At 34.4% G+C, this 18,134-nt stretch overlaps 2 protein-coding genes across 2 annotated transcripts; one reads left to right on the top strand and one right to left on the bottom strand.

Annotated features, from left to right (window-relative positions):
• Positions 1-621: 621 nt before the first annotated feature.
• LOC107841164 (G-type lectin S-receptor-like serine/threonine-protein kinase At1g67520) lies at positions 622-9,813 on the bottom strand. The gene is made up of 8 exons (XM_047396388.1): positions 8,592-9,813; positions 2,900-3,334; positions 2,421-2,503; positions 2,025-2,207; positions 1,740-1,950; positions 1,427-1,664; positions 1,190-1,340; positions 622-1,113 (listed from the first exon to the last, which is right to left on the bottom strand). Exons 1-8 carry the CDS (start codon positions 9,721-9,723, stop codon positions 805-807), a joined length of 2,742 nt encoding a protein of 913 aa, XP_047252344.1. The 5' UTR covers positions 9,724-9,813; the 3' UTR covers positions 622-804.
• Positions 9,814-13,599: 3,786 nt separating this feature from the next.
• Positions 13,600-18,043, top strand: LOC107841107 (probable histone H2A variant 3). The gene is made up of 2 exons (XM_016685110.2): positions 13,600-13,854; positions 17,557-18,043. The coding sequence occupies exons 1-2, from the start codon at positions 13,741-13,743 to the stop codon at positions 17,851-17,853; spliced, it is 411 nt and encodes a 136-aa protein (XP_016540596.1). The 5' UTR covers positions 13,600-13,740; the 3' UTR covers positions 17,854-18,043.
• Positions 18,044-18,134: the final 91 nt, after the last annotated feature.

The raw sequence follows: 18,134 nt of genomic DNA, 5'->3' as shown, positions 1-18,134 counted from the left end.
CACGATAAGATTTTAAAGTGCAGGAAGAAGAAGAGTAGAAAATCTGAGGATTCAACAGGTATATATAGCCGTCAAGGTGTTGCTTCAAAAGAGAAGTAAAGGTTCAGAAAGTTGTACCGCTTCATAAAGGTGCAACTCTTCGGAAAAGGCACAACTCAGAAAGGTCATATCCATTCACGCCTCTTAAAAACCTAACATTGTTACCATCCTTTTCTTAGTACGACGAAGATTCCTGGCTTACTCTTCTCGAGCCATTAACTATCACTTGCACGAGGTATCAGAGTCAGACCACACATGTTTATCATTCCTATTTCCTAAAGCCAAGACATTGAAGGCAGTAAAGGGGAATATAACACAGTAAGTGATTTGTGTATATTAGCTTTGTTATGAGTTACTTGAGCCAAAGGTCTTCGGAAATAACCTCTCTACGTCTACGAGGTAGGGGTAAGGTCTGCCTACACCCTACCCTCCCTAGACACCAGCTGGTCGGATTACACTGGGTATGTTGTTGTTGTTGAAGTGATTGTATATTTAACTTTCCTCTATAGTGCAATTTTTGAAGCGTGGGCGCATCAGAATTTCACCTTTCATGTATGCATTCATGACGATCAATATCTCTAATTCACGATATAATCATCTAATATTATCAGGGAAATAGGATTCGAAATCAGTCCTACAAATAAGGCTGTACATATGAATGAAGACTTGAAGTTGGTAATTTTTTACACTTCATCAAAAGAATGTTAAATGAGCTACTTTCCAATTGACATATTGTATTTTCAATTTTCACTGTGTTGGAAAAACTTATCTTGCTGTCAACTCTGATATTGATAGCCCGTTTATTGAATATCTTACTACTTCTTCGGAGATCTCTGCATGTTGATCCCCTCTCTCGATGAAAAATCCTGGTCGTTCTGGTGGTGGTGGTGGTTGTCTCATATCATTCATAAGCATTGAAACAACATTTGACATTGAAGGCCTATCTTTTGCATAATCTTGCACACAAAGGAGCCCAACATGAATGCATCTCATTACTTCATCACGCGAGCATGATTCAATTAGCATTGCGTCTATTAGCTCCAAAGCTCTCTCTTCTCTCCACAGTTCCCATGCCTGCAAACATAGTACTAATAGTTTCATGTTTTCTATGTTTCACGAGATACATTCATAATTTAGTCTAGAAACTTACCAGTCCTATGAGGTTTAATGGATGTTCAGAATCATAGCAGCTGTTGTTTTTCTTGCCGCTAACAATTTCTAACAGTAAAACTCCAAAGCTGAATACATCCGCCTTCGCTGAAACAATGCCTCTCAAGGCGTACTCCGGAGCCATATAGCCACTGATGAAGTTGTATCCGAAAAATGTATTCAGAGTTTCGAGTAAATATTACAAGCTTGTATATGAAAACATTGCTTATTTACTTACCGTGTTCCAACAATTCTTTTTGTGTTTGCTTCAGATTCTTGCTTTCCGAATATCCTCGCCATGCCAAAGTCCGATATCTTTGGATTCATGTCAACGTCAAGTAAGATATTGCCCGATTTTAAATCTCTATGAATCACTTTCAACCTTGAATATTTATGCAGATACAGTAGACCTTGAGCAACCCCTTCGATGATTCTGAATCGTGTGTGCCAATTTAGTAGCTCCTTTTTGTTACCATCTGTTCATATCATTGTAAAGAATGAAATTTCTTGAAAGTAAACTAATTGTTGAAGTTGAAAAGAAAGATATTTACCAAAAAGGAAGAAGTCTAGGCTTTTGTTGTGCATGTATTCATATACTAAAATCAGTTCTTCGCGTTGAGTACAGTATCCTAAAAGCCTAACAAGGTTAGTATGTTGAAGTTTTGCAATCAATAAAATTTCATTCTTGAACTCCAGTAGGCCCTGTCCTGAACTCGTCGAAAGCCTTTTTATAGCCACTTCTTGCCCATCAGGTAATTCTCCCTGAGAAAAAAAATGACTCGTTTCAGTATCTATGCTTGTGCGAATCATATTCATTTGAAAACCTTCATGTTTACCTTGTAAACTGGTCCGAATCCACCTTCCCCGAGCTTATTTCCTGGTGAAAAATTGTCTGTCGCGATTTCTAGGCTCTCGAGGCTGTATAACTGTACTTCATGGCTCATCTTCTTGTCAATTTTTCTCTTTAGATCTATTTGTTGCTTGATTAAGCAACAGCAAAGCTGTTGCTTTTGCTTTTCCTGATAATGAAAGAGGACGTTGTAAGATCAGTAGCCAAGTATTGCATTTCTATATTGCTCGGCCTCTTAAAATATGCCACCTCGTGTGTGTTAGATCCTCCAAAAGTAGTACGTTTTTTTGAGGATCCAATAGGGGCCTGGCAGGATTTTAGAAGAGTCCGAGCAACATAGTTGAATTTTACTGGAGCAACTGAGCAAGTGCTTACCTTTTACATACAGAAGACTACATAGGGAGCTAAGTCCTAACAATAGTGTCAAACCAATTGCAGCTATAAGCCATCTCCACCATCTTATTGCTGCATCAACACGACAAGTCAATAACAACAACATACCTAGTGAAATCCCACAAGTGGGGTCTGGGCAACTAGGGAAGGTAGAGTGTACCCAGACGTTATCCCTACCTCGTGGAGGTAGAGGTTCTGTTTCTGAAGGAACCTTGATTCACGTGCAACAAATCAACGTAATTATGAAAAGGAATATGACAGTGAAGAAAATATAACAAACAAGGAAAGCAGTGCTGAGCATTCACGAAAGGAGCAGTAACAATATGATCAACAGAACGAGTCAAAATTGCCAACACTTTGGAAAGTATATTCTTGATCTCATATATATATATATGCATTATCCTACAGAAATTTTGCAATGTTGGAGATGCATTTTCACATTCTGCTGTTTTAGATAGATGATCTAACGGTCATTTCTCTTGATATACTTGAAACGAGGACTAGATTGTGTAATGATGATACTAAAACGGAAAACTGCGGCTAAAACGTATGATTCTTTGTTAAATGAACTCATACACAATAATTCAAGAGCTAGATTTACACAATACATACAAGTTCCTTTGGACGATCCTGCAGTTGAATTGGTAGCTGGCGCTGGTGCTAAAGCAGGAGGAAGTGAGAATGTGTTTGTATTTGGTACATTGTTGGCACTCTGATTACTTGTCACCACTGTAGTTGGTACATTATTGGCACTCTGATTACTTGGCACCACTATAGTTGGTACATTGTTGGCACTCTGATTACTTGGCACCACTGTAGTTGGTACATTATTGGCACTCTGATTACTTGTCACCACTGTAGTTGGTACATTGTTGGCACTCTGATTACTTGTTGGAAACACCTCTACGAAAACACATTGTACAATTTATCGTTAGAGCCCCGCTTTACTGACTGTAATTACTTGATAGACATAGAAATAGTGTTGCAAGAAAAAGCAAATAAAAGTGCATCAACTGTTTATATCTGTCAAAAGTTATGTTGCTGACAAGGATCTAGGGAATGACTGGACTGTGAAAAATATCTAAAATGAATTTTTTGGGGGAAATGAATATCATAGTTTTCTAGTTACATTTCTAGAATAGTCTAGTGAATTAATATCATAATTTTCTAGTAGAGTCTAAAATATTCTAGCGTAGTATTTAGGATAATTATCTTAGAAAAATATCTAGATATTCTAGAGTATTGTAGAGGATAAAGTTTGTAGAATATTCTTGTAGATATATCTAGAAGAATTCTACAACCATTCATAGACAAGTATAAATAGGAATGACATTGTACATTTGTAACCAACTCCAAAAACAAATCCAATACAAAGCATATAAAGTAGTTTCTTCTATACCCAAGCTTTCTTATTCAATATCTTCCTTCTACTTTCATAGCTTCCTCTTCTTTAGTTGAATCTTCCGATCATAGTTAACGATCTTGGGCTAGCAGAAGGTCTATCCAATTACACATTTCTTCTGTTATTCTCTACATGATATCAGACCCAAAGTCGTAGATTGACTTGTGTTTATTTAAAGATCGGGTTTGTGGTTGATTCAACTGGTTTGTGCGAATGGATTTTAACGGTCGCGTTAATGGACTGGGAATGAAGTTGCTGAATTAGTCCAATTATAAAGTATGGAAGACATGTATGGAATCATACCTTGTGGGCGAGGATTTGTGGGATGTTGTTAAAGGGAGTAACACAAGTCCTCTAGAAGACGGATCGGAGAATATTAGTGCATTCAAGAAGTGAAAGTAGATTAATGCGGAGGCGGAGTTCATTCTGAAGAGATCCATCTCCTCCGTTTTATTTGATCATATTATAAGGTATAAATCTGCACATGAAATTTGAAGGACTCTCGATCAGTTGTTCAATAATAAGAATAAAGCCCGGCTACAACTATTGGAGAATGAATTGGCGAACACCACTCAAGGTAATTTTTCTATTGCCGAGTACTTTTTAAAGATTAAGAACTTATATTCTGCGATTTCTTTATTGAATATGGACGAGGCTATCTCTGAAGCATGAATGAGAAGAATTATCATTCGTGGTTTGAAACTAGAATACATTCCCTTTGTGACATCAATTAAGGAATGGGCTAAACAACCGTTCCTGGAGGAATTTGAGAATTTGTTGTCGTCATAGGAGTTACTAGACAAATAATTGGCTGGTGAATTTGTCGACGAAAGGGAAGAAAATGCTCTTGTAGCTGATAAGAAAAGCAAGAGATATGCCTCACTCTCGATTCACATGTGGTTCAAGCTCGCCTGGAAAGAAGAAAGAGGCTTTTAACAATTATAAAAAACCTCTCAGATGTTATCAATGTGGCAAATCAGGACATACAAAAGGATATTGCCGAGCCACGGAGAGCAATATAGCTCATACTGAAAAAGTTGTTAAAGAAAAAAAAGGCTGAGAAAGATGCTTAGAAGCTGAGAGTCGAGCAATAAATGCCTTGACTTTTATAAATTTAGAAAGAGATTGGAATAGATATAATACAACCCATCTTGTGAAGAAGGAAGACACGATAAGAAGCAAGAGGATACTGAAGATATTCAGGCTGGAGACGTGGTAGCTGCTATCACGAAAATCAAAGAAGCAGATCCTGCAAATTGTAATAAAAGTCTTGATATGGAGGATATTAAAGTAGATTCTGAGCAGACGGTGTATAAAACTCTCTATGCTGGTGATGAATTTATCGGAGAAAGTATTAGGGAAGATGTAGTAGAAGTTGATGTCTCTGATCAATCATCTACCATATCAAGGTCAATCGTTGGCTCAGAAGAAATACTGGAAGCTGGTGAAGAAGATAAAGAGCAAATAGATGAAGAAGTTGAAATTAAAGCCACAATTTCAGATGGAGAGACATACAATATGATTGAAGAACTAGATAGAAAATCTAGTGGTGGATCTTATTATAGTGCTGAGGCTTCACGAAAAATTGATGATCAAATCGTCATCAAATCAAATGAGGAAGATGGTATAAATGAAATCTTCTCATGTTATGGAGTTGCTTCAAAAAGAGTAAGTTCCAAAATATTGAATCATAGAGCTCCAAACTTTTCCATCACGTTTGTGTCTCCAGATAATGAAGCTGTGGAGGAGTTTAGAGAAACAGGGAGCTCGAGAAGTCAACATCATAAAACTCAACAAGGACAGATTGATGACGAAAAATCTTCATCATTGAAAAAAGAAAGAGGAGTAGGGAAAAACTGCTAAGAGTTTCACCAAGGTATCGTTCAAAGTTTCGTTTGAGTTCTTCTGTAACGAGTTTGAGATAGCTACCAAAAATCACTTTAAGTGGGAGTGTGAAAAATATCTAAAGTGGATTTTTTGGAGGAATGGATATGATAGTTTTCTAGTTAAATTTTTAGAATAGTCTAGTAAATTAATATCATAATTTTCTAGTAGAGTCTCTAGAAAACTCTAGCATAGTATTTAGGACAATTATTTTAGAAAAATATCTAGATATTCTAGAGTATTGTAGAGGATAAAGTTTGTAGAATATTCTTATAGATATATCTAGAAGAATTCTAGAACCATCCATAGACTAGTATAAATAGGAATGACATTGTACAATTGTAACCAACTTCAAAAATAAATCAAATACAAAGCATATAAAGTAGTCTTCTTCTATGCCCAAACTCTCTTATTCAATATCTTCCTTCTATTTTCATAGCTTCCTCTTCTTTAGTTGAATCTTTCGAACATAGTTAACAATCTTAGGCTAGTAGAAGGTCAATCCAATTACACATTTCTTCTGCTATTCTATACACGGACCACAAGAGTCTATGTACACAATCTTACCTTACATTTCTAGAGTTAGTAACTCAAATGGTCACTCAACTTATGACTTTTCTCTCAGAAAGTCACTCAACTTTATTACTTACTCCAAAAGTCACTCAATTTAGGATTTTCTTTCAGAAAGTCACCCAACTTTGATTTTTATTTCAAAAGTCACTTAACTATGAATATTTTACTTATAAAGTCACTCAACTTATTTAATTAATCAACTCTTAATTAAAATTTGCTAACATGAAATTCTAAAAAAACTAAAAAATCAGTTGAACCATATTATTACATATTCTCATGTTTACTTTATAACCATATTATTACATATTCTCATTTCAGAATCATATTAATTTAGCTAATTAGATTTAATTAACTTTCAACGTGATACTTATTTATGGAATTGATTTTTCAATCATAATGTAATTTTTTGTATTATCACTTGTATAATATACAGATGCATCAAATAAATACAATGACTTTTATTCCTAATAAGTTGACAAAAGGGAACATTATAGATTTTAAACTAAAATGATATGATATAAACCATTAGCAAATGTTATTAAACATTAATAACATTATAATATATACACTACAACGAGGTAAAATTAGCAGTAAAAATTGTACAATCAAATGATTGTGATTTTAGGATATTAATTGATGATATGAATGATTATATATACTTTAGAGTATAAACTAATTATTGGACAAGAAAATTGCAAAAAATAATAGTAAAATCAAAATTCTAAGAAATAAAGAGAGATTTTTTTAAAGGGAAAAGGCTCAAATATGCCATTGAACTATCAGAAATGGCTCATTCATGCCATCGCCGTTACAAAATCGACTCATCCATGCCATTAATTTTTAACGGTGGTTTTAAAAAATAGTTTTGTCACGTGGCCTTTTATTAAAAGTACACGTCATTAATTAAAATAAGAAAAAAGGCTCAAATATGCCACTGAACTATTATAAATGACCCATTTATGCCATCAGTTAAAAATTCAGCTCATTTATGCCATCGTCGTTATAAAATCAGCTCACCCATGTGGTCTTTTATTAGAGGTCCGCGACATTAATTAAAATAAACCAATATTAATTTCAAAATATCTTAGACCCATTAAAAACAACCGATTCATTTAATATAACCTGACCCACACCTATTAAAGTATTTTTTTTCCTACAACAACAACTAGTTTTCTAATAAGAAAAAATAACGATTAATGTATATTCTTTGGCTATTTCTAGTTCATTCTAAGTCATTATAAATATTACGTTTAATAGAAACCTCAAAAATTATATCCTACAGTAACTGATTAGTTTTAATTTCAGTGACTCCAAAATATACTCCGAAGTTGCAAGAAAATAAGCCAATGAATGATTAGGGCAAGCAAGAAAAAGAAAGAGGCGTACCAATACAACTTCTCCATTCTCCCATCACGAATTAGGGGAGTATACATTATTGAAAAATCATTTCAAATAAGTAATCCCGATACTAACTAATTTCAGATATTTTAAAATTATTATTGATTTCTTTTAATTAATAGCGTAAACTTCTAATAAAAGATCACGTGGCAAAGCTATTTCTAAAAACTCATCATTAAAAAGTAATGTCATGAATGAGTTGATTTTATAACGGTGATGACATAAATGAGCCGAACTTTTAACTGATGGCATAAATGAGTCATTTATGATAGTTCAATGACATATTTGAGCCTTTTTGCTTATTTTAATTAATGGCGTGGACCTCTAATAAAAGGTCACGTGGCAAAGTTGTTTTTGAAAACCACCGTTAAAAGTAATGGCATGAATGAGCTAGTTTTGTAACGGCGATGACATGAATGAACTCAACTTTTAATTGATGGCATAAATGAGTCATTTCTGATAGTTCAGTGACATATTTGAGTCTTTCCCCTTTTTAAAATCATTTAAATGAATTTTGGAGGAGGGTCATTAAATTGATTGTTTAAATGATTTTTTTATTTCTTTAATTTTTTATTTTAAATAAAGATTACATGTTAGCAAATTTTAGTGAAAAAAATTAATTAAATTACACTCATAGTTGAGTGACTTTGTAAGTAAGACACTCATAGTTGAGTGATTTTCTGAGAAAAAACTCATAGTTGAGTGACTTTTTGAGAAAAATTCATAGTCGAGTGACTTTTTGAGTAAGAATTAAAGTTTAGTGACTTTCTGAGAAAAAAACTAATAAGTTGAGTGACCATTTGGGTTATTAACTCTACATTTGTGCAAGAGTCTTGTTTTTATAGCTCGAATCAGTGACCTCCGACGGAAAAAAAAGGCAACGAGGTAAATATGAACATATACCTCTTACAGCATCAAGAATGAAAACATCTGATTGATTTAATGAACTCAAGATAGATGCATTATTGGAAATTAGACGACCAGTTCCAGTAGCAGTGATGGAGGCGAAAGCAGCACAAGAGCACTTGTTCTCACACTGTCTCTTGCAATCAAATAAACTCATGTTGTTGTTTCCAAACCTAAATCTGTTACCCGAACCACCGTTTAACCTCCTCTCGAACCACGAATTGTTTCTATTCGAGGACCCTATCGATTCTGTTGTCACACAACCAGGACTAGGCTTGTCAAAACACACCCCAAAAGGTCCTGCTGCCCCTCTTTCCTTAATAAAACCAAATGAATCTATAGCATATCTAGACAGAGTTCGAGTCTCATTCACCGAGTAAGTCACATACTTCTCATCCTCTGTCGAAACAAACCTGAACTCCGCGTAGTCATAGTGTGATACTCGCGATACATTGCCAAACGTCCCATTTCCCCATCGTCCACTTGTCCAATACACACTTCCTAGACACCATATTACCAATTGGTCAATGTCATTCGTGTCTATACCAATCGTAAAAGACCCTGAGGCCGGTACATCTTCGCTTATCCAAGAAGTCAGTGACCATACCTCTCCTGTTTTAACATTTCTACCAAGTTTCATCCCAGGTAACAATGTATCAGTAGGATAATCAAAGCTTTGCCACAATGTTCTATTCACAGAAACATTAGTATTCAATTCCACCAACACAAAATTTCCATTGTCAAATAGTGTAACACTTGCATTTCTTGTGGTTGCATTATAAGTACTTAACAAAACAAAACTATTCCTTCCATAGAAAATTTTCAGCTTTCCATCATCATCCAATGTGAGATTGTTACCTGGTGCATATGGTACCGGATCATCGCGATTAGCAACCCACACGGGTCGATGATCATCGGGGTATAATGTCGCGTTGGATGGGAAATTGTAGAATATGCCTATATAGTGTGTTTTATTGGCATCCAGGCTGAAAAACTCAAGCCTGAATTCTTTGTTTGGTGACTCCAATTTTTCTCCAACACTAAGGTGTTGGCCTTGGAAAATTGTGTCTGTTTGGGAATAAGTAAGGTTGATGAAGAGGAAAAATAGTAGGATTTTTAACCATGCCATTAAAGAACTATATTGTTATAGTATGAAATTTTTGTATAGATTATTTGAACTATGTTCTTACGAAGTGTATTCATTTTGTTGTACTGTTGATATATATGTTGACTACTATGTTCTTACAAAGTGTATTCATTTTGTTGTACTGTTGATATATATATTGACTTTGTCAAAGTATGCAAGAAACACTTTTAGTCAATTTTCTCTACCTTGATTGATTAGGAAGAATATTGGAATTTTCATCCTTCTAGTATTATTGGTTGACTACCTTAAATGATAGTCTTAGCAAACTTCCACTTAACGGTGGTGTCTGGATAAACTTATACACACCTCGACTGATTTTATGTGATACTTGCTATCTCCCATGACTGATTTCATGTGATACTTGGGCTAGCTTCCACTTTTTACTGATAACCGTGGTGTCCAGGTCGACTTATACACACCTCGATTGATTTCATGTCATACTTGCTATCTCCCACGACCAATTTCACATGCACCAGGTAATTACTGGGCTAGCTTCTAGTTTTTTGTTGATAATCGTGATGTCCGGGTCAACTTATATACACATTGATTGATTTCATGTGATACTTGCTATCTCCCACGACTGATTTCTTGTGATACTTGCTAGCTTCCAATAACAACATGCACCAGCTGGTAATTACTGTGGACTAGTTTAAGCACATCTCGACTAGTTTCGCGAGATATTTTCTACCTCCAACCAACAACAAGCGTCAGATAACTCTATTCACCAATATATAAGAAGAAATCATCTGATATTTATATCTCTGCTGGAATTTGAACCCTAAGACCTCATATATTATTTTTAACAACTTCATTAATTACTAGGTTACACTCTTAAGCGCACTAGCTTCAATTTTTTTTGTATAACTAGGGAGGATTGTGACGGAATGATAATTACTTATACTTAAATACATTTTGTATTTTAAATAAATAAAAAGGCTCTATAAACTTGGTTGGGAAAAGTTCTATTTGCATAATGGTTTGGGGACCAACTTGACTAATGACATCAACTTTTTACAAGTTTTCAACTTTTTTGGTGGTAGGTGCTAGTGTTGACAAGTCATGAATTTGAAGTCTTTCGTCACACCTAAATAATAATCTCCATGTTAACGTGTTTTTTTTAATTGAATTTGAATTCTTACTTTACAAAAATAACATATTCATTTTATTTTCATAAAATACGATTTATGAATGATAAAGTATATATAGTTTACTGTTCATATTACTAACTCAGGCGAAGTAGAGAAACTGTTTCCGATAGGCCCCCAACTAAGAAAATTTGAATTCTTACATTATCAATATATATTAGCTAATTATAATGATGTGTTCGTAGGAAGGAAAGTGTTTTCCACGAAAAGTAATTTTTTATTTGAAAATTAAATGATTTTCTTATGTTCCAAAAGACAGTTGACTATAATCTAGATAAATATTATTGTCCCAGACCCAATCTATTTCCCCACCCTGAGAACTGACCTTGATACCTAATCCGACCTCAGACTCCTAGTCCCAAATCATAGCCCTAACTCGGACACCTTACTCGACCCAAAGTAACCAGAGGTGGAATCATGATTTCCACAAAAGGGGTTCAAAGTTTGAAGAAAAATTAATCGAAGAAGTTTCGATATTTATTATATATACCAAAAATATAATTTTAATGATGTATAAGTAATATAGTTTTTCGCCAAAGAAAATTCGATAAACCCCATGCCAAAGACTAGCTTCGCCCGTGTAAGTAAGTGAAATGCAACAACACTAACTTTCGGAGTTGCCATTTATCTAATGCTTGTCGTGTATAATTTCTTTTATTAGTTTACCTGATTTGGGAAATAATTAGGGCATACACGACTAAGGTTAAACTTTTTTGTCTGAATTGTATGTAAAAATTGCCTTAAATATCAGACACGTGCGTTACCTATTAGCTATTGTTAGTGGAAGCTGACAGATATCCGTAAATTAGTCAAGGTGTATGTAAATTGATCCAAAAATCATGATTATTTAAAAAAAGAATATTTTATTGCTTCTCGGTCCATCAGTAGTTGTTCACTGTTGACTTGACACACAAGTTAAAAAAATAGTAAATGATAGGAGTAATTTTATCCTTTGAATATAACAAATTTAATGATTTGAAAAATACATTGGATAATGAATCATATTTAATATTAATAAAAAAAATAATAGAAATGGGTAATTATTGATTGAGTTTTCAAACTATACAATTATTGTTGAACATGTGTTGATTAGTCAAATCCAAAAACAAATAGAAAAAATAACATAAAAATACATCTTAACTTACCATATTTACATAAATGCTCACCCTTATAAAATAGTTACAAAAATTTCAACTAATTATGTCTCGTCCTTAGATTTATCAGGGAGTTAATTATGTATCTTGACAAAACTAAAATCGAAAAAAATATGTCGGAAGCTAATTATATATATTTTTACAAGAAAAATATATATCTCCGTCGGATATATTATGTATCTCGATAGACCCAAAATAAAAAAATATATATCGAAAGCTAATTATGTATCTTTATAAGAAAAAATGTATCTTCGTTGAATGTATTAAGTAGCTCGACAAACCCAAAATCAAAAAAAAAAATATCGAAAGCTAATTATGTATCTTTACAAAGGAAAAAAAATTATATCTTTGTTTGATGTATCTTTACAAAAGAAAAAATTATGTATCTCGACAGACTAAAAATCGAGATTTTCAGTAATTATACAAAATATTGAAATTTTCTGTATTTAAACTTCAAACTATCAATCGAGATTTTTAGTAATACAAAATGTCGAAACTTCCTATAATTAAGCTCCAATCTGGCAATCAAGATTGTCATCAATTATACAAAATATTAATGGTGTGCAGAAATCGAACCGAACCGATAAAAATGCTATTGGATTGATGAATTTTTATTGATTTTATAAAAGTTTTTATTGGATAAACGGTTCGAATTCGGCTTTAACTTATTGAGTTATTTATTTATTATTCACAATATATAAATTTTTTATTATTCATAATTTAGTGATTCACAAAGTATTAACCTATTCAGAACAACAAAGACACAATATAAAGCACATAATTGCCGTATCGAAAAGCTTGAAGCATTCAGTAGCTTCCAACAATTAGGATTGAGTTTTTTTTCGAACTAACATTCAGTTCAAGTTTGAAGATTCTTGTAAACTAAAACGCATTATGTAGGGTTTTAACGGCAACTAAGATTTCATTTTTTATGTTAGTTGTTACTATTTTTATTTTATGTGTATTTTCTTATTGATTAAATCGAAAATCAAATTGTTAAGGACCAAAAATCGATAAATAAATATCTTATTGGTTGGTTATTAGGTTTGCATATTTAAAAATTAAAAATCGATAAAATCGAGCCAATAACACATACTCCCTCCGTCCCAAATTTCCTAATTTGATTTTTCATTTTACTTGTCTTTTTTCATTAATCAAGAAAAGATAATTTTTTTTTTTCATGTTTTTTACCCTTTGCATTAATTACTTTTGCTTTAAATTAAAATGTAAACATCATTTAATAGGGGTACTATGATATCATTAATAGGGGTACTATGGTAAACTAGTCATGCTATTAATTATTTTTCTTAATCAATATGTCATCTCAATTTGGGACGAGTAATTTAGAACGGAGGGAGTAAAACCGAATCGAATTGATCGATGCACACTCTTCAAAATATCAAAAGTTTCTGAAATTAAGTTTTAAATTATGGGGATTTACGTTGTTTGCCCAAACAAATATCCAACTCTAAGTAGGAAACAAACAAAAAATAGTCACAAATCAAGGGCAATATAGTAAAAACCACTTGCATAACTTAACCCCCCGCTCCCCAGCACCCCCAACACATTAGTCCCAATCACATTCACATTATTTATACTCTCTCTGTCTCTCTCTCAACTCATCGACTGTTTGTGAGTTACGAAAATTTAATCAACAAAATTCGATCTTCGAAAAATCAGCGAATTTTGATATTGGAAAAATGTCAGGGAAAGGAGCAAAGGGATTGATAATGGGGAAAACAGCTGCATCAAATAAGGAGAAAGAAAAGGAAAAAAAGAAACCCACTTCTCGTTCTTCTCGTGCTGGCCTTCAGGTACTAATTTTTCTGCAAAATAATATCTGGGTTTATTTTTAATTCTTTAATTTTTTATTAATTGTTTGATTTATAATCGTAAACTAGGTTTCTTTTGATAATTATTGTATTTGGGTCAGCTTTTGCGCAGGTCAATCAAATTCATGAAATACCCATCACTTAAGCAAAATAGATATAACACGTCACAACAAATATATATATATATATATAACTATGTCCACTAGACATGGCAATAGATATAACAATATATATTAAACACATAGCAAACAAGGATAAACAAAGCTTGTACCCATCACCCATTGTGCCTGGGATGGTGACATTGGTATGACAATGTTCGTTCGGGGTTAGCAATGTCCAGCGCACAGCGCATCAAGGTCTCGAAAAGGGCTACCTACAAAGTAGGGTGAAAGCTGCCCAGAGTGAAACGGATACGGAGTGTGGCGGTTTGTTATGATCCTATTGCAAAAAGTCCCACATTGGCTATATGGGGAATTTATGTGGGGCTTATGTAACTTTGGGTTTCCCACCTTTTAAATAGCTACCTTTTGGAGTTTGATTTTCCTAAGGTTGTATGGGAGTCTCGGTTTATGGTTCGATTTAGAATGTTTTTAGGCTGCAAAGTAATGTCTGATTGTAAGAAAAAGTCTAATTGAATATAAAGTTCTTCGTTTGTGGATTAAACGGAGGCTTGCATCTGGAGTTTTGCGTGATTAGAAGGTGCCGCTAAAACTTAAACGGAAAGAGGTAGGACTAACAATGGACAAGGTGAGAGTGACAAGATGTGGGAAGTGAGGTTGAGATGGTTCAGGAATGTGATGAGGAGAGTGCACAAATGCATGATAGGTTGCCAATGGATGGATTCATGAGAGGTAGAGGTAGACCGAAGAAGTATTGAGGGTAAGTGATTAGACAGGATATGATGCAGTTGTAGCTTATCGAGGACATGACCTTATATAGGAAGGTGTGGAGGACATAGATTAGGGATGATGGGTAGTAAGTATAAGTGTGTCCATACTAACAGGAAGGAGTGGATTGTTTTGCTTGCCATACTAGTGGTTGTAGTATTACTCTTGTAATTTTTTTATTTTTTTTTTTGATCTATTTCTCTTACTATCTATTGGTTCGTGTAGTTTGATTATTGTATTATTTTGTTGTAGTATTATTCTGCTACTATCTAATTTTTTTATTGTTGTTTGTTGTTGCTTGTATTTCCATTACTTCTTTTTTAAACTATTTTTATCTTGAGCCGAGCATCTATTGGAAACAACCTCTCTACCCTCCCCAGATCCCCACTTGGTGAACTACCCGGAGTATGTTGTTGTTTTTTTGGCAAGGTTGTTAAATTTGCCTAACAATGTGTATGGGTAGTATATAATTTGAAAAAGGTTGTGCACTATTTGATTTTGAGTATTTGAACTTATAACCTTCATTCTATTCAATACGAAATTGAGCTTGAATTGAAACTTTTGGGCCTTCTTATTTGTTTAAGCTTAATTTTTTGGGCACGTAAGGGTGTGGCCTATTGGTCAATGAAGTAGGTTGAACACCATGAGGTCTCAAGTTCAAATCCTAGCAGAGACGATAACACTAGGTGATTTCTTCCAATCGATTGGTGGATAGAGTTACTTGATACCTGTTTTTGGTCCTTTTTCAGTTTTTTCCAGTGTTGCATGCTTAAGCCTTGAAGCAATACGCAAAACATGTTAAGCGGTTTGCCTTGCTTTATGGGCACTTCAATGTCGTCATCGAGTCTCTAAGGCATACTTTTCTTTATCAATGAGTGTAATCCCGGAGATGCGACGCTAAACAATTGATATTTCACTTTGTCGCAGTTATTTTATTCAATTTCTTTGTTCATATATTTGTTATTCATGCTTATGATTATTAATTAAAGTTGTGGTAGAACTCAAACTCGAACCTATAATGTTCAAATTCTTGATCCGCCTCTTGTTTTTCCCTCCTTTTTTGGGGATTGAAAGGATTTCTTTTATTAATTTGCCAGGTTATTAAATATGACTAAAATATGTGGAAAAGGTATGGGTAATACATACAGTATTAGAAAAGGTTGGTCCACTATTTAATAATGGCCTACACATTGTTTGAGGTAGACTATGTAGATATATTACCTTTATTACAGGAACCTTTGTCCCAATGAACTAATCTTGAATTTATCTAGTACGTATAATGGACTCGAGTTTGTGGTTTCTCTTTCTGTGGAAATGGTTAATAATTAAAGCAGTTCTCAATACGCTGATTTCTATTTCTTATGGTATAGTATAAGGTGTCAAAATTTTTGCATGATGTGCTTTATGGGTTTGTTCTTTTCATTTATAGCGACTTTGTTTAAGAGCTGTTGAAAATGTGAAACATGGTAGTTATATAGTCCTGGATATTCATGAGTTTGGTGGATTTTCAAGAAATATATTCAAAATAGTCAGAAATGACGAAGCAGAAAAAGAGCCATGGGAGAAAAAGGTGAACCATAATTACTAGCTACATACACCTTTATGTCTTGGGGGTCTAATGAGCATTAACATTGTGGTTCATGCAGCTTTGGCTCAGGGATTGTGTCCTCATCTGTCCATACAATTTTTTTTTTTCGGGGCAATGGCACACTTTTTTTTTTTTTTTTTTTTTTTAAAAAGGGTAGGGGAGGGGGATTACAATATGAGGAATCGAACCCTCACCAACAACGTGGAAGTTCAGGTAGTCAACCAACTGAGCTACTAAGATTCCCCGCAATGGCGTGCTTATTTTGGTTTGATGGTTAGGATCAAATGAACTTGTCATGAATGAACTTAAGGACTTGGTCTGCCTTGTTTACAGGACTTGAGAAGGTATGATGTCGGTGAGGGTTACACTGATTTTTTTTTTTTCTGAAGATATAATAGCTTTGGCAGCATTTTTTTGTAATAACCTTCTTTTTGAATGCCTAGGTTGTAACCTTTATAGCAATAGCGCATCAAAAGACATCTTGCGATCAGAAAAAGGGGAAGAGCGACTGGTTAGAAGTTTCTTTTCTAACTGGTCGGCATTTGTTTCTAACGTTGAGTTTTTTTTTTTTTTTTTTGAGGGGGAGGGGGGTGGAGTGCACGGTGCTGGTTTCTATCCAGTGATAAAATTTCACGATACAGATAAGAAAATCCTGCTAGTGTTATTGTGGCAATGGAGTATGATACTGAATAATTTGGTCATTCTGTTTTTCTATGAACTACACAAATTGTGTGAATAGTAAGGTCTGGTTGGTGGTAGTTTTATTCCTTGAATGTGGTGCTCTTCTTTGACTCTTGAATTGACCTGTGCTGCTGCTGCTATGCCGCAAACTGCTCAACGATTAGGCAACGGCTATAGTTATCTATCTTATTCTGATTCCTTTTTCATGATATTGTACATGAAGTTAACGGCCCTTTTCTTGACTCATCCGTTATGGTTAACACTGATATTTTTCGTTTCAAAGCCAATGAAATCCATAGAGTGGCAATCCTGGCAATGACATTCGAGAGCAGTACTGGTATTATACTTCCCTGAGTACTAATGTCTTTGACTTTTGTTCACTCGTGTCTAATTTGATTAATAAAAGGAATATGACATGTTGATTGTTGACCTTAAATTCTGCATATACCTTATCCTTGGCCAGTGTAGGGATCACACTACACTAGCTTTCTTTGTGGTCTCTTTACTGTTTGTCTTGTGGCTTTTCAGTTTCCAGTTGGGCGTATCCATCGTCTGTTGAAGGAGAGAACCAACGCCAATGGGAGAGTAGGCGCCACTGCAGCTGTCTACTCTGCTGCAATCTTGGAGTATCTGACCGCGGAGGTATTGGAGCTGGCTGGAAATGCAAGCAAGGATTTGAAGGTGAAACGTATCACCCCAAGACATTTGCAACTAGCTATTCGTGGTGACGAAGAACTTGATACTCTGATCAAAGGAACTATTGCTGGAGGAGGTGTTATACCGCACATTCACAAGTCGCTTATCAACAAATCTTCTAAGGAGTAATGAAAGCGTGTGCGCTACGGCTAGTCTATTTCCTTTTTGGAGAAATATTCCTTTCTGGAAACTTAAACCATTTGGTTTTGGTGTCTGCAAATGCATAGACATAGAATTGTTATGTTGGCATATTCCATCATGGTTCTCCTTAGGTATTCTTGACACTAAACATTTAATGTGATTGCGCGATTCCTTCGTATCCCCTTTACTTAACCGATCCATCCATGGATGTGAATTGTGAATGTTGTCATGATCCGATGTTAGATCAACTCTTCAGTTCCGTTGTTTCT

This window comes from Capsicum annuum, chromosome 9 (genome assembly GCF_002878395.1).
Source record: "Capsicum annuum cultivar UCD-10X-F1 chromosome 9, UCD10Xv1.1, whole genome shotgun sequence".
Classification (NCBI taxonomy): Eukaryota; Viridiplantae; Streptophyta; class Magnoliopsida; order Solanales; family Solanaceae; genus Capsicum; species Capsicum annuum.
This window is presented reverse-complemented; position numbering and strand designations above follow the sequence as displayed.

Excerpts from the sequence above, each read along its gene's own strand:
- LOC107841164 (XM_047396388.1), bottom strand. The coding sequence starts at position 9,723 with ATGGCATGGTTAAAAATCCTACTATTTTTCCTCTTCATCAACCTTACT. Across the intron at positions 2,208-2,420 it reads CCCTATGTAGTCTTCTGTAT|GAAAAGCAAAAGCAACAGCT; the intron begins GTAAAAGGTAAG and ends TTTCATTATCAG. Across the intron at positions 1,114-1,189 it reads CATTAAACCTCATAGGACTG|GCATGGGAACTGTGGAGAGA; the intron begins GTAAGTTTCTAG and ends CTATGTTTGCAG.
- LOC107841107 (XM_016685110.2), top strand. The coding sequence starts at position 13,741 with ATGTCAGGGAAAGGAGCAAAGGGATTGATAATGGGGAAAACAGCTGCA. Across the intron at positions 13,855-17,556 it reads CTTCTCGTGCTGGCCTTCAG|TTTCCAGTTGGGCGTATCCA; the intron begins GTACTAATTTTT and ends GTGGCTTTTCAG.